Raw genomic sequence first — 16,091 nt, forward strand, 5'->3', positions numbered from 1 at the left:
ATCTTCCCTGGCGCCCTGCCCGACACTGTATTTCATGACTTTCCCTCAGCGGGATAAAGCCCTACCCCACAGACGGGCGGGTACACATTTGGATGAGGGAGACTTTGAAAGACCCCAGCCTGCTTTGGCTGTCGTCCCAGGCATCGTGGTCGAGGAGAGGGACTAGTTCCTATTTGCCAGGTGAACTCATAACCGCGAGAACACATGCTAGTCTGCATCCGCCCAGGAACCGGAAACAGCCCGGGAGCTTCGGCAAGATTCTTGCAGAACGTGGATCGAGATCCCCGCAGAATGAAGACGGTGGCGTGGGCGCACGCAAAACGTCAAGTCTATGGTAATCTTTCAATGAGGAAATTTGGGAAATATCCAAGTTCAGTAAAGTCAGAATGTCCGCCCTAGGCCTGGAATGTGCTTGAGAAAACATCTCACCAGCTGAAAGTAGAGCATGTGGACAGCAGGAGGACGATCGGAGTGGGGTCTAGAAAATGGGGAGCTAAGAAACAAGAGCCGAACTCATCTCACGCCCTCTCTAGGGCAAAGGAGCGTAATTGGTGTTTCTCATTGTGAACTAATTAACTGGCATACTGGATTATACATCTGGTTTGTGTGAGTTGGGTAAACCGAGATAACTGAGTTGCAAAAAAGGGCATTGACCACCAATTTTCTCACTCATTCATTTAGCAGAGAGCGTTGCAAGTCCCTGGTATTAGAGAAATTCCATATTTTAGCTTCGTGACCAGTTATATGCAAATTACAGTTGATCTTTGAACATGGGTTTGAACTGCTCACACATATACTGGGGTTCCCCGCCCCCCCCCCCCCCAATACTTAGCCCTCTGTATCTCAGGATTTTGCATCCTGGGTTCAACCGCAATTGATCTGGTTGGAAATCCACAAAAGGACCAACTTTATGCATTGTTCTCTGCCATTTTATACAAGGGCCTTGAGCATCTGTGGATTTTAATTTGGTGTGGGCAGGGTCTTAGAACCAATCCCCTGCAGATACCCAGGGACAACTGAAATTTGGGGGTAACCAAAAGTTATGCACAGATTTTCGACAGGGTCAGCACCCTTAATTCTAAATGTATGACATGAAAATGTTCAAGGCTCAACTGTAAATGTATGATATGAAAATGTTTTTAAGTAATTTCAGATGTTTTATATAAAATGGCAGCTGGATGTCAATTTGGCAGCGGCTAGGAACACTTCAGCTTTGGGTTTCTCCTTCTGTAGAATGTAGAGTGATTAATAATTGAATAATTGCTGAAGTTTTAGAGACTCTGTGGTCCTTATGAAATATAAGTATTTTATAACGTGAACAATTTCACCCTCTAATTTTCCTGGGGCAAGACACTTTGATGCTACTAATAAATAGTTACGAAAATGTAAAAGGCCAGGGGAGCGTCCATGAAGGTAGATCTCCATGGCGAGATTTTTTCCTATCACCAGTAATTACGCTTCTGCCTTCATCACAAGTCTGTATTTTTAAGGAGGGCATGAAGTAACTCCGTCTACAAGTTAGTTGCTACTGAGAGCAATGGAAATACTGGGGTGAAAAAAGAGCATCCTTGTCCTCATGGAATGTACAGGCCAGCGAGACTTAGCACTAAATAATTATTCATTTACAACCACGATATGTACCACGCAAGAAAAAGTGAAGTTCTGTAAGAGGAATGGACAGCACCATCCACTACTGCGAGGGGAGGTTCTGGGGTGAGGGGGAAGCGCGCTTCAGAGCTTTTCTGAAAATGTGACATTTACATTAGGACTTAAAAGATAAATGAGAATTAGCTAGGTGAAAAGTGAGGGAAAAGTGTTCCAAGCCTTAAGACTAGGAAAATAAACTTGCATAGAATGCGGACCGGAACTGAGGAAATGGATTCCAAACTGGGGGATTGGGGACTAAACCAAAGGCCAGGGACTTGTGTTCTGGATGGAACGGTCTGCCAGCTCAAGCTGACCCGCTAAGCCCTTGACTGAAAAGCAGGTTAGATTGGGAGCTGGATGCAAAGAAAGTGAAGCTCAGAACTTTGAGGAACCTACCAGGGTGCCCAAAGATGATGAGAAAGACATTGAATTCAAGTGGTTTAGGGGTACCATGGCTGTGTTTCTTGTTCCCGAATGCCTTCAGAAGTTTGTTTTGGATCCCGCTGCTGCCACCAAATATGTTAAAGAACAAAAATTCAACCGAGTATATTTGAAGATCTAATTAACTTTATTGAATGATTCATAAATTGGGCAACATTCTATTTAGTAAATGGAGAGGTGCTCTGAGGAGCTATACAAAATGGAAGGCTTTTATAGACAGGAAGGTGGGACAAGGACATTATTAGCAAAAAAAAAAAAAAAAAATCAAAAAACCCCCTGAAAAACTTTCAGGCAAGATCACCTACCTTTAGGGAAAGGAAAGCAGGGGTCTTATCAGGCAGATTACCTCACTAGTGTTGATAGGAAATTTCAGGCTGATTGGGTTAAAGTCCATTCCTGGGAGGGGCTGAAACTGCAATTAAGCCTTGGTTTGCTGTTGTGAGGGCAAGTGACCTCTAACTTGGGCCTGCTTCTTTTTCTTTAACCATATCTTGTTTTCTATATTTCACATAAGAAGCCTCTCTTAGCTTATTCCTTTATTTTGGTGGGGCATCTCTTTCATATGCTTCATTAGAAAGTATAGTTGAGAGGTAAATATTTCGGGAGCTGAATTCCTTTGCATTTGACCTGTTTATATACTTCTGGAATCTTGAGGGATCTTTGTCTACCTGCTCTGCGGTGTGTAAGTTTTTAACTATTGTGCTGAGTACTCAACACTTTTAATCTAGAAACGTGTATCCTTCATTTCTGGGAATAATTTTTTTTTTTTTTTCCGTTGGTGATCCCCTCTCCTGCATTTTCTGTCTCTATTCTTAGCAGAACTCTTAATATTCAGATATGTGATTTCCTTGCCTAGCACTCTAATTTTCTTAGGTTTCTCTTCTAGCTTCCATGTTTGTCTTTTTGTTTTACTTTGGGGTAATTTTCTTCCTATTTATCTGTCTTCTCTTGACTTTTTATGTTTCCCGAATATTTTTCTTTTTAAATAATTTATTTCTTTGTTACCAATCCTTTTATCCCTCTGAAGATATTATTGGTAGAAATTTTAATGTTTTTTGCCTTCCTGTGTAGGTTATTTTTTTCCAAGTTGCTACTTCCTATTCTTTTTGTGTGTGTTTTGATTTTTTATGTTAAAGGGTCTTTTCAACTATATGGTGGTTGTATTTAAAGTGTGGAGATTAAAAAGGTGATTGGGAGCTCAGAACATATAAATGAGCCTTGGTGTTTGTTTTGCTTTGTTTATATAAGTTTATTGTTGAAACAGAGTGAAATGCTTGGCCTCTCTGACTCCATCTTGTTCAAGCCTGCTTGTTCCCATGCCCTTCAGGCTAATAGCTTCTGCTCAGTGTTGCATACAGTCATGCTAATTATTAGAGGAAGTCTGCTTATAGTCTGAGTTTTACAAAAACAGTCTCTTACCAGAAGGTGCCTCTCCTGATAAGGGAAGTACATACAAAAATAATGATCGTTTATCAAAGATATACAAGAATCTTGTGACTGGACTTACATCAACTAGTACAGTCTTCCTCAGACCTCTGCTGGTGCTCAGATGTCTACAGTGGTCAGTCACTTCTTACCCTTCCCACGACTTAAAAAAAAAAAAGCCTGATCTCTGTACTTAAAGATGGATGTAAGGTACCACAGGGGCTCCCATCTTCTTGGTTAGTGCTTTCTCGATCAATAAACCTTCCTTTACTCAAAACTCTGACATTTTGAGTTTTGGTCTTTTGCAACGTCAGGCACACGGCCTTTGAACCAGTTACACTGCCATGCTAATATTTCACAGAAACGGGAATGTATCAAGAGAGTAGGGGTAGTAGGAAAAAAAAAATATGATAAAGATCTGTACATGTTGCTCTCTTTCCTAACATCAGGCTCCACGGCTGCACTTGTCCAATGCCCTGTGCACATGTAGCCCTGGGCATGCCCAGCACAACACACGGGGCAGCAGGAGCAGCAGTTCTTCTTGCAGAAGGTGCATGTGTACTCTGCATTTGCAGAAGCCATCGCAGATGTAAGAGCCACCAGGGAAGCAGAAGCAGTTCGGGTTCATTTTGAGTCGAGGTGAGGCCCGAAGTCTACAACAAGTGGTGAAGAAGTACTTGGGCTAGTGGAAGGTGTATTCTGGGGCTTGTTGATTGTGAGCTTAATTACGGGATGATCTGGCTGGGCTGTCTCATTGGGAAATCCTGATTCACTATCTCTAGATCTTTTGTTCGCATGGCCCAAAGAAGGTTCTACTCTCCTCCTAGACATTGAAAACCTGGCAGCTAGTGTTCTTGAAGCTAAGTAGAGAAATTGGGCTAGGGTTATGGAATAAATTGTTTTATTATTCAGTATGTACATATTTGCTTAATTATCCTTTTGTTTTATTCTCTCCAGAAGGAAAAGCTTAGTGTTTTTTTTTTTTTTTTTCCCCAAAAGGGAGGACATCAAAAGTCCAGTTACTCAAGTTGGGGAGGGGACCCAATAGCTTCTTGACTAGTTTTAACCAATCCTCCTAATTACAGGACCTCTCTTTCCCTTCATTGCCACTTCTTAAAGTGCCTGAGGTTCTTAGCAGGTCACATAACTTTTGGTGATTCTATGGTGCCAATAAAGTTGTCTTTGAGCTTTCGCCATTACTGATTTCCTAAATCATCTAGTACTTGTTGAGCCTTCCAAAATGCTGGTGCCGTAGCATCCTCTCTCATTCTTCCCACCCGTATGGACTTAAGCTTAAAAAAACACAAACAAACCCATTTGTGTTTTCAACAGTTTCAGGAGGAAGAAAATGAAGATACATCTGTTCAATCTGACATCTTTCCCCAGAAATCATTCCTGTTTCTGTTCATTCCTACTGCAGTCACTTAATTTGTGCCACCATCATTGCTCGGCTGGCTCACGTCAGCAGCCTGCCAACTGCTTGTCCTACTTCTAGGATTGCCCTTTCCTTATCTGTTTTATTTCACTGAAGTCAGAGTGGACTTTCTACAGACCAAATGTTATTATTTCTCCACCCTCCTTTACACCCTTCTTTGACTCCCTTTTGCTCTTAACTTGTAAGACTGTGCATCACCTGGCCTTCATCCAGTTTTCACCTTATCTCCCAACTTCTCCCAGTTGCTCATTGGGTTCCATCCATGCTGTAACCTATGTTTCTCTTAACAGCCAACGGTGGGATGTCAGGGGAGCCCTATGAACTCTAACTTTATCTGGAATGTGTCTCTTACCAATTCCTCCAACCCCTCCTCCCCAAGCTTTTCCAAGTAATTTCTACTGTCTTTCAGGTCTTAACTTCAATTTTTCTTCTTCAGGGAAGCCTTTCATGTCACTAGGTAGGTCCTTCGTTGATGACCTGATTGTTCGAAATTTGCTGTCACTCCCCACAGAAGGGTTATACTGCTCTCTCCTGACGTATCACTACTCCACAACACAGCTGAGAAATGCTACACCGTAACATCCATCACATTTTAGTTTATTATTATGTGTTTAGGTGTCTTTCTGACAGACATGACAATCTCCAAGAAGGAAGGGTCCTGCGTCTACCTTATATACCACGGTACCCCCAGTGTTTAGTATACTGCCTTGCCCGCTCGTATTAATGACAAAGACTCTCCCCTTGGCCAAAGCCTTCGGCATGGCTTCCAGCAGCTTAAGATCATGTGTCTAGGATGACCTCTAGCCCTGTATGAGAAAGCTCAATACTTCTAGAATTTACTGTTTGTTCTAGCCAAAACCTGGTGATAGGCATACAGTCCCCTGAACCCTTTCTTAAGGCAGTTCTTTTAGAAAGCTTGCAATTATAAATCCTTTTCCACCCCTTTGAGATACACATCTTCTGTCATCCAGAAATATCTTCTCAAGAACCTGACCGCTGTCTCCTCCCAGCCTGGTGGGTACCTTGGTCTAACTTGTACCACTGCCTATCATAACGATAAGAGAAGTTTGTTGCTCTTCCAGATAAGTGCCAGTTAATAAACCCAGGTGGCCTAGTCACATGGACCAACACCCTTTGACACCCTTCAGTGCCTTTGCCTTAGCACAGTCTTTAAAAATTCTAGAGCCTTTGTTTTGGGAAAGTTTAGTTCACGATGTACCTTCTTTATTGCAAGAGTCAATACTAAATAAAATCTATTCTTACTGCTTTAATTAGTGTCTGGTGGTGTTTATCTCTGTCACTAAGCACACTAGTTATTGCATTAATAGAAAGGTTCCATATAGATGTGAAAGCTGCTTTCGAGGCCTCTTCCATCTCCCTCTCCCACGCTCCAAGAAGCTGCTTGATGAATATATGTACATATATATATATGTATATATATTCAACTATATAAAAAATGACAATTAGACCCACATTATCCGCAGTGATTTTGGGACTAAATTAGTCAGATTATTGTAGACGTATATAGAAAGCTATTTAAAAAGTCACACTCCTAAATTTCAATCATGTGGTTTCTCTTTTAAACATTTTTTTTTTTTACCTTTATGGATTAAAACCTTCAAAAGTTTTACCGTTTCTATTTCTGGGCCCACGACAAGAGTTCCATTCTGTCCAGAAAGACGGGGGCGGGTTAGGTGTGGGTGCTGGAATGGGTGAGTTAGCTGCTGATGGCCCACATACCTCCGTCTGCGGACAGCACTCTGCTACCTGCTCCTGCAGGTTTCCGCTGTTCCTCCAAATCTTTCCCAGTTAAACGCTCTCGTCAGTACCTTTACAAAGCCCAACGCGCCCCCGCAATCCGTGACTTCCAGGGGCAACTCGTTCCTTGATTCAGAACCAGCAGGGCTTCCTTTCCCACGATCAGGTCCCGGTCTCCGACTCCGCCTCCAGCTGCGCCCTGGAGGAGGCTGAGCGTGTCACGTGCTAGCACTCGGGCGTGAAGCCGGAGCCGCCATCTTAACTTTTGGCGGGGCCAGCTAGGGGCAGGGAGAGGGCCGCTGTCCAGCCGCCCGGAGTTCCGGCCCTTGTGCGCAAGTGCGGAAGTGTGCGGGTCCCCAGGGTGACTGGTTTCCGGCCGGTGGTGCCGCACCGGCTGCCCGGAGACGTGTAACGGACGGTGGGCCGCAGCCATGGCTGACAGAAAACCTAACGGTGGCGGCGGTGCCGCCTCCATGTCCTCGTCGGGCACCAATCTGCTCTTCTCATCCTCGGCCACGGAGTTCAGCTTCAACGTGCCCTTCATCCCAGTCACCCAAGCCGCCGCTGCCTCGGCCTCCTTCCTGCCTGGAGGTAGTAAGGAGGGGGGAGGGGGTCCGGTCGGGCGAGTGTGTGCGGGGAGGCGGGCGAGGGCATGGGGTGACGAGGGTCGGACTGGAGGTTTTCCTCCTGCCTGCATCCGACCCTCTGGGTAGCAGTGGCCAAGTTCGAGTGGCTTGGGTGCTTTGGGATCTTGGAGGCGAGGGGCCAGGTCAGAAGGCTTATTCTTCGCCGAGGGACCCCTCTGTTTCGAGCGCTGGGCACTCCTGCGCTGGCATCCCACAAGTTTTTGTTGAACACCTACCGGTGCTCCCTCTCCTAGGATACATTAGGATATAATGGGATGTCTCCTAGCATAGGCATATTGTCTATGCAAAGTAGAGGTACAGAATGCAATCCTCATCTTTTAAAAACGGTGCATCATTTCCTCTCTTAGGTCCCCACTCCTATGCGCGCTTTAGCTCCTCGTTCACATCTTTATTATTGCAGGGAGATTGCTTTCTAACGATTATGTGGCATAACCCAGAGGGAGCATGGTGTTTAGGAGTGCAGACTGTGTTCCAGTTCTGACCCTGCCAGCAACTTGCTGTGTGACCTCAGGCATGTTACTTTACCTCTCCGCTTCAGTTTCTATTGTGTACTGCCTCACTGGGCCGTAACGATTTGTGAATTAATTTTTGTAAAAAAACCGAGTATGGGCCTTCACATAGTGTTATGTACATGCGAAGTAAACATGCCTCTCTTTGGCCTGTGGGCTTCTTGAGGTTTGCAGTTATGACTTATTCACCTTTGTATTTCTAGGATCTTTAGTGCCTAGCACATAGATCCTCATTAAATGCTGAACACTTTTCCATTGAATAATTTATCTTGCTTGGAGGTCTAAGGACAGTTTCATGGAGAAGCGAAGAAGGGCAAACTGGAGGCAGTTGTCCGTGCAGATTCCCTTGTGTTTTGTTTCTTCTTGGTGCTTGTCACCATCTGACACGTACACATGTTCGTTCATCTTATCCCACTAGAATGTAAGCTCCATGAGAGCAGGAACTTATACCCGGAACAGCCCTTGGGATGCTGTAAACCAAATTTTCAATGAATTTCTGTTGAATGAATGAAAAGATGGGAGTCAGGAATATGTATGTCTCATGTTGACAGCGTGGCTGGAAGATGAGGCATTGCCATTTTTGGTGAAGAACTGGCAAGGCTGGAGCAGAATGCTGTGGGAGGTTGCAGGAATAATATGGGGCTTTTATATCATCTTCTGCTTCACGAATGTTTGGTTCATGCCCATCTTCCTTGCTATACAGTATTTGGTTTGTGTGTTTCACTATCAGTGCTAAACATTTCCATTGTCAAGTACAGGATAACTGTACCTGTCTTGGAGAGTCTTACTTCTTAGAGATAGCTTATTTTTTAATGAGAAAATTAATAGCTTTTAGAACTAAAATTTTGTAACAATTTTTCCATCTCCGAAAGAGATTCGATCATTAGAAACTCATTCAGAGAATTTCCAAGGACAAAAGAGCCTGTCTCATTGGAAGCAACAGTTAGTCAACTCAGTGAAAGAGACACATAGGAAACAATTTCATTCATTCAAAAAACATGGGCTGGGCAGTTTCTGTTTGCCAGGCTGTGTTCCAGATGTCCGGGAGACACGGAAGAGCAGAAAGCGTTGCTCTCAGTGACCGCTCAGTATACATGAACACAATACGTGACTGTGCAAACAGTTGTCCTGTTGGTTTGTAATGGCTAGAGAGAGGGATTGATAGGCTGCTGTCGGAGCTGTGGGTTTCAGGCTGGCTGCCCTGGAAGAGGAAATCCCTTAGGTCTTCAGGGCCTCGCAGAAGAGGTGATTCTTCAGCTCAGTGTCGACAGATACACAGAAATTAGGGAGTTTGGAAAGATAGGTACGCGCAAAGTCTGAAGTGCAAGAAACTTGCAGATTGGGTGGGATTTGGTGGTAGGTGCTCTCATTCTCTTTCCTCTCCTCCCTCCCTCTCTCCTCACCTTTCCCCTCTCTTTCCCTGTCCCTTCTCCTCTCTCCTAGTAGATCAGTGTACCAGAGTGTGTGCAGGGGAGAGGCATCATTTAACATACTGAGAAGTTTGAAGGCATCCTGTGGGGAGTAGGGGAGGTTTTGAAGGATTTTAAACAAGACCTCAAAATTAGAGGTGTGTTTCGGAAAGATTGGTGTTTTCTGAGATTGTGTAAAGCTGATGTAGCAAAAGCAGTCAGCCTGGAGTCAGGCAGAAGTGGATGGTGCTCAAGCCCTAGTCAGCCACATCGGGTATGAAAGATTTTTTGACTATAAAATTGTTGGGACTTAGTGACTCACTGGAGGCCAGACAGTCTGCTCTGTCAGCACAGGGAGGCCTCTTTATCTCATTCACTTTTAGCCCCAAGACCTAGCTAGCTCTGTGCTTGGCATATAATGGTTAATGTGTATATATTTTTTGAATGAGGATTTGAATGATTAAATGCAGGGTATGAGAAAGAGGAGGATGTCTGATAGATGAGGATTCTGGTTTGAGGGGATGGGATGGATATCGCAAATATCTCTTGAGATACTGAGATGTGGTAAAAGGAGCACATGGAGGGGAGCAGCGAAGAGTCTAAATTCCGTTTTAGGCTCACTAAGTTTGAGGTGTATGTGGCTGAGCCTGCCAAAAGTTTTGAGGAAGCAGTTGGAAAATAGCTCCTGGAACTAAAGATGACACCCTTGGTTTGAGACAGAGTTGGGCGTGTCACAAGTATACAGGTAAGGTATTCATTAAAGTAGTGGGTCTTAATGCCAAATGTATCCACATTAATTAGGGCCCCTGAGGTGGGGCCAGCATCATAGATCAGTATTTCTTTTGTAATTGACGATGATTAGAAAAAGATCCCCAAGTTGTCTTAAAGGATACAAGATAGTACAGAGGTTTTTCCATGCTTTCAGTTGAGAGATGAACACAGATGAGTCCAGATGAGGTTTACATAACAAGAAAGAGATGATGGGAGCTGGAAATGCTAAGAAAAGTGGAATGGTACAAGGCAAAGGGCCTTGAGCAGGTGACATTTTTAGTTACAAAGAAACAACTTAGAGGAGTATTTCTTTAATCTTTTTTTTTCTTTTCAAGAGGCGTATTTTGAATAGTGGATTATTTTAGTTAAATCGATGAAACATAATGGGAGCAACCTAGAAGCCAGAATCTCTACAAGCCCAGTGAGCTCTTTCAGCAGGTCAGGGAGGAGCCCGGAGCTTGAAAGAAGGCCCTTTGTCAGGTCTCAAGGTTAGGGAGCCTGTGTGCTGGGAGTGAGTCCCCTCCCTCTGATCTGCTCCATGCCTTCAGCAGTAGGAAAGACAAGGGAATGAGATAGCAGAAGGAAAAGGTTAGGGAGAGGAAAATGAAAGTTACAGTGAGCTGAGGGCTCGTGAAGGTTTAGTAACGAAGAGTAGGCTGGATTTTTGAGGCCAGGCAGAGGGAAAATGTTTTTATCGTACGACTCGGTAGCAGAAGTGAAGATAGTTTGGTGCCGCTAACACCTGCAGTGAAGATTGAGTTGGACAAAGGGAAGTGAAGAGAGCTTCCCTTGGTGAGAAATGACTTTTCTAGTGATTTGGTATTCTCTAATGACGAATTACCTGGTTGTGATACTCTGCGATTTTAGGGATGGCAATTCATGGTTGACCTACTTTGCCTTGTGAATACAAATACCACGTGTGCATTTGTACAGTGAGTGCTTTGTAGGTAAGAGCCCTGACACACCTCTTCTTGTCAACAGAGGTAATGTTTGTACTTTGGTTTCTTGTCATTACTGTAGAAGTAAAATTATGTGTATTTGGGTAACAGAGTAATATTTAATTTCTTACCAGGGAAAAAGAGCATTCAAAAGAACATGTAAAAATAGTAGGTATAGATTTTTATTTTAAAAAACTTTACATACAAGTATGTATGATTTATATATATTTACAGAATAAAGTATATGTATTTATGTTTATTTAAAAAGTATGAAAGGGATGTACCAAAATATTATTAACAGTGGTTGTCCCTGGGAAGTGGGCTTATAAATGAATTATAACTTTTACTTCTTTTCTTGTTTTTTGCTCATATTTTCTAGTTTTTCATTTTAAAGAAAAGTTTTCAAAGAAAAAAGTTTTTCCTTTTTTTCTGTAATGCAGAAATTTGCATTTGAACTACAGATAAGAGGTGCAGGGGTTAGAGCTGCTGTATAGAATCATATCTACAGAATGAGAGCATAAACTGTTGCTCTCCTGTCCCTTTCAGAGGATTCCACAGATGTTGGTGAGGAGGACAGCTTCCTTGGTCAGACTTCTGCTCACGCATCCACCCCACAGACATTTAGCTATTTCTCTCAGGTATCGAGCAGTAGTGACCCTTTTGGGACTATTGGACAGTCACCGCTAACAACCACAGCCACATCAGCTGGACAGTCAGCATTCTCTAAGCCCCCAGCTGCTTTCCCTTTTACAACTGGATCCCAAGACGTGTCGAATGCTTTTCCGCCACTGATGTCGAAGGCTCAGTATGGTGCTCCACCTTCTTCACAAATGGGAAAAAATACTTTCCTGCCTTCTCAGCCAAGTAGCCTCCCTCCTTCAAATTTCGGGAGCCCACCCCAAGGAATACCCCAACAAGGATATAATCCTTACCGCCACACTCCTGTAAGCAGCAGAGCTAATCCTTATATTACACCACCACAGCTGCAACAGTGCCAAACACCAGGCCATCCCACCCATCCTCCACCCTCCGGACCCCCTGTGCAGGTGTACCAGATGCCTCCAGGATCTTTGCCACCGGTATGGAAACCTTTTTATATCCTGATTATTCGCTCTAATTTTTAATCTCTCATTTAGCCCGTGTTTTGAAAAGCACTATCTATAATCAATATGACAAATTATTTTCGGAGGATACTCTGTTTAAGGTATATGCTTTGAAGTTAACATTCTTTTAAAGGTAGCTCATTGAATGGTTCACATTTTAGTTTATGTTATTTATTTACCGAAGTAGGAATTGATTTTAATGAGTTAACCTATGCCAGTACGTCCAGATTTTAGTGTAAGATGCCAATAATAAATGTGATCTAAGATCATCTGAGAGTTGAAGCAATTATTCTCTTTAAAGATTGCAGCTTCTCATTTTTTAATTATACTATTCAATCAAAACACTCAGTTATGAGGACTAAAATCGATTCTCCCAGTAGTTTCTTTTATTTACGTTTATGGAGTTTGGATCCAGACAAACTGTCTTAGGAGAGTAGTGGAATAACATTTGTTTTGGGTAAATTTTATGAAATTCCCTTACGCTTTTTCCCCAACTGATTATTCAACTGACTTTCAAAGAGAAATCAGCTAAATCAAAAAAAGAGAACCAATTGAAAGAAAGAATTAAGAACTCAACCCAAAGTGGCAGAGATAGCAGTACTAAAATCAAGAATGTAACCTAACTTTATACTTGGGGATGAAGAATGGGCTTCATTTTATTTAATTTGAATCATACCAATACACAGACTCTTGGTAATGGGTCTAACGCATATATAAAACTTTTCCTTCGAACAAGCATCATGGTCTTAACTTTTTTGTTCCTTCCAGGTTCCTCCTTCAGTGCAGTCAGGGTTGTCCCCTCCACAGCAGCAGGCGCTTGCTAGACCTGTGGGTTCCTCTGTGCAAGTGCCACCTCCTTTTATACTTCAAAACCAATATGAACCTGTCCAGCCCCACTGGTTTTACTGCAAGGAGGTAGAATACAAACAACTGTGGATGCCTTTCAGCATGTTGGACTCTTTGAATCTCGAAGAAGTCTATAATTCAGGTAAGCACTGAGCATATCTGACTTTAGGAAGAGAAGAAATGAAGAGTATTTTTTTATGGCTTTTTATGAATGTCAAATTCCTTAATCTTTGGAGACCCCACCAGACTCTATACCTTAAGATGGTGGTGCTGATCTAAGTCCTGAGTTATTTGAGCAAGGTGTTTGAAGAAATGTTTTATTAACTTGCTTCTTCGTGTGAAGGTGTTTTAAATCAGAGAAATAGAGTAGTTCATATAATTCAGGTGTCAATTTTCTTTCCTGTTTTCCTTTTTTTTGGGGGGGGGTGTCAGTTTTATTTAGTTTACTCGTTTGTAGTTATGGGGCACTTATAAAGCATTTTTCTGTGGAACTCTTCTTTCTGAAGATGCTGTGAAAAAAGTGTTCCATGGTTAGGTGAATTTTGGAAGTGCTGCAACGCCATCTACTTTTGAGACAGTGCACAGGAGTATGTTAAAGCTCTGAGAAGTCGTGCAGTATGTTTCTTTGTTTATCCCGATCGTGTTTCATCATGGTACTTTAAAATTACTGTTAATATTCTTTAGAAATATACTTCATGGAGCGTTGTTGCTTTGATTTAAAAAAAAAATCCACCAGTTATTTGAATTATTTTATGGTCATGTTTTAAAATTTTGCCCTGGCTATTTTTCTTAAGAAGGAGCATAATTTAGATCAGCATAGATTAATCTTGAACTTCTATTTTTAAACAGAAGTGAGCTTAGTTCTTTGTCTTTAAGAGTCAGCTACTGTATTCACTGTATTCCTTTGTTAATTTGAAATACACCTTTAACTGTTGGGTTAAAATATGGACTTGCGCTCCAGTCCAGCCAGACCCTGAGAGTGTAATTCTGGGCACGGACGGAGGGCGCTACGACGTTTACCTCTATGACCGAGTGCGGAAAGCTGTGTACTGGGAAGAGGAGCCAGCCGAAGTGAGACGCTGTACCTGGTTCTACAAAGGGGACGCAGATAGCAGGTTTATTCCCTATACAGAGGAGTTCAGCGAGAAACTAGAGGTACGTGGGCTTCATTCCTCGATGCTTTTCTTTAAAAAATGTGGGCCCTGTGTACATTGGAGCCCATGTAACACCACCCGCAATGGTGCAGGCTTTATTTACAAGAGAGCCTATCTTGATTCTGTGCACAAAAGTCGCTTTTTCAGTGGCGTCATCATTCACGAAGTGCTAATGGTGGCCTTAGTACCCAAAGACAGAATGTTTTTCAGGGGCACGTCACAGATCTAATAAGGCACTTTTATCAGACCTTCGAAAGAACTTAGACTGCTGAGATCTGTTGTTGACAATACGTGCCAAGCATATGGATGCTTTTCAAACTAATATTCAGTAAAAGACGAGATCATAGTGGAATAGGGTGAGCCCCCGATCCAGTGCGACTTGTGTCCTTTTAAGTCAGCCATAGGGAAAATGCCACGTGAAAATAGAGGATCAGAGTGATGCAGTTGTAAGCCAGTCAGCCCCGAAGATTGCTGGCACACCTCCAGGAGCTAGGAAAAGGTGAGGAAGAAGATTCCAAGAGATTTCAGAAGGAACATGGTCCCGCTGCGACCCTGATTTCAGACTTTGAGCCTCTAGATCTGTGAGAAAATAAACTTCTGTCATTTTAAGCCACTCAGTCTGTGGCACTTTGTTATGGTAGCTCTAGGAAACACCTTCTAAATCTTGGTTTTTGCCTCTGTGTAATGGGGATATTTTTTAGGAGTGATTGAGAGTAATTAATTAAATGAGGTAATATATGTAAAGTAATAAGTATGGTAGAGCTCTATTACTGTTATTTTTATTACCATGATAGTTATAATTTTCTTCCACAATTTTCCTTAATATGATATAGATCTGTCATAATGGATTATATGCTGTTTGCATTATTGTAGGCCGAATATAAAAAAGCTGTAACCACAAATCAGTGGCACCGCAGATTGGAGTTTCCAAGTGGAGAGACAATTGTCATACACAATCCCAAGGTAATCATTTAAGATAGGAAAATGTTGAGGGTCATTTCAATAATTATTTTGCCAAATATATTTGACGAATGTTTATTAATTTCTTCAGTTAGGATGTACATGTATATAGCAAGTGCATTGCTTTTAAGTTCATAGACAAAAATGAAATTTAAATTTAAATTTGTCTCATGAAGTTCCTGTGTATGGCAGCATGTTATCTGAAGCTTGGTATACACCATAGAAGTTGCTTGATAAATTTTTTTTTTTTTTTTTTTGCAATTGATCAGGGGTCATCTGACTTTCCCTGTAAAAGGCTAAAGAATAAGTATTTATTTAAGTCTTTATATGCCACGTGGTCTTTGTTGCAACTATTGACTCTGCCCTCGTATCCTGAAAGCAGCTACAGACATTGTATAAACCAATGGGTGTGGCTATTTTTAATAAAACTTTGTCAAATCAAGCGATGGTCCAGTTTCGGCCTACAGGCCGTCGTTTGCCCACCCTGCCCTTGACATGTTTTGTTTCAACCTTTGAGAAGTAAAGTATGTTCTTCCTCCTTGTATTGTCTACAGAAACTTTTCTTTGCCTTTTTTATTTTTCTTAAATATCGATTAGTGGTGTTCACATTCTTTCATTTACTATCCTTAATCTCTCTGAGCTCCAAGTTCCTCACCTCGAACATTTACTTTCCAGGGCCATATTTTAGATGGAGTGAGGTAATTTGTGCAAAAGCATTTAGCATAGCGCTTGGTACACAGTAGTTTCTCAGAACATAGGCTATTTATTTATTATAGAAAAGTATAAAAACCAAAATAATCTATATTCTAACTACCTCTGTAGTTTTTGTTGATACTGAAGTAAAATAAAACATTTATATGTTAAGAAAATGTAAGCAGTATAAAAAGGTATCAAAGGAAGAATAGAGGCTTCTTACCTCTGCATTTCCCCAGTGTCTGTTGATGGTAACTCTTATCCTTTTGATTTTTTTAACTTTTTGCGTACAAATATTTTGCATACCATTCATTTTTTTGAAAAAAAATTTCATAGATCAGGTTTGATTTAATTA

General features: G+C 41.9%; 1 protein-coding gene across 4 annotated transcripts in view; it reads left to right on the plus strand.

Moving 5' to 3' along the window:
* Positions 1-7,056: 7,056 nt before the first annotated feature.
* The window catches only part of LOC107513005 (SEC23 interacting protein), a 32,984-nt gene continuing 23,949 nt past the window's right edge, over positions 7,057-16,091 (plus strand). Inside the window, exons 1-6 of one of the 4 annotated variants that reach the window (XM_036222438.1) lie at positions 7,190-7,297; positions 7,754-7,864; positions 11,527-12,059; positions 12,852-13,071; positions 13,891-14,084; positions 14,957-15,046. In XM_036222438.1, the coding sequence (XP_036078331.1) occupies positions 7,798-7,864; positions 11,527-12,059; positions 12,852-13,071; positions 13,891-14,084; positions 14,957-15,046 (1,104 nt within the window). In that variant the 5' untranslated portion in view covers positions 7,190-7,297; positions 7,754-7,797. Of the gene's footprint in view, positions 7,298-7,753; positions 7,865-11,526; positions 12,060-12,851; positions 13,072-13,890; positions 14,085-14,956; positions 15,047-16,091 lie in introns of all 4 variants that reach the window. The other 3 variants (XM_016149116.2, XM_016149120.2, XM_016149117.2) reach the window with 3 other exon arrangements.

Source organism: Rousettus aegyptiacus, unplaced genomic scaffold (genome assembly GCF_014176215.1).
Source record: "Rousettus aegyptiacus isolate mRouAeg1 unplaced genomic scaffold, mRouAeg1.p scaffold_m13_p_6, whole genome shotgun sequence".
Lineage (NCBI taxonomy): Eukaryota > Metazoa > Chordata > Mammalia > Chiroptera > Pteropodidae > Rousettus > Rousettus aegyptiacus.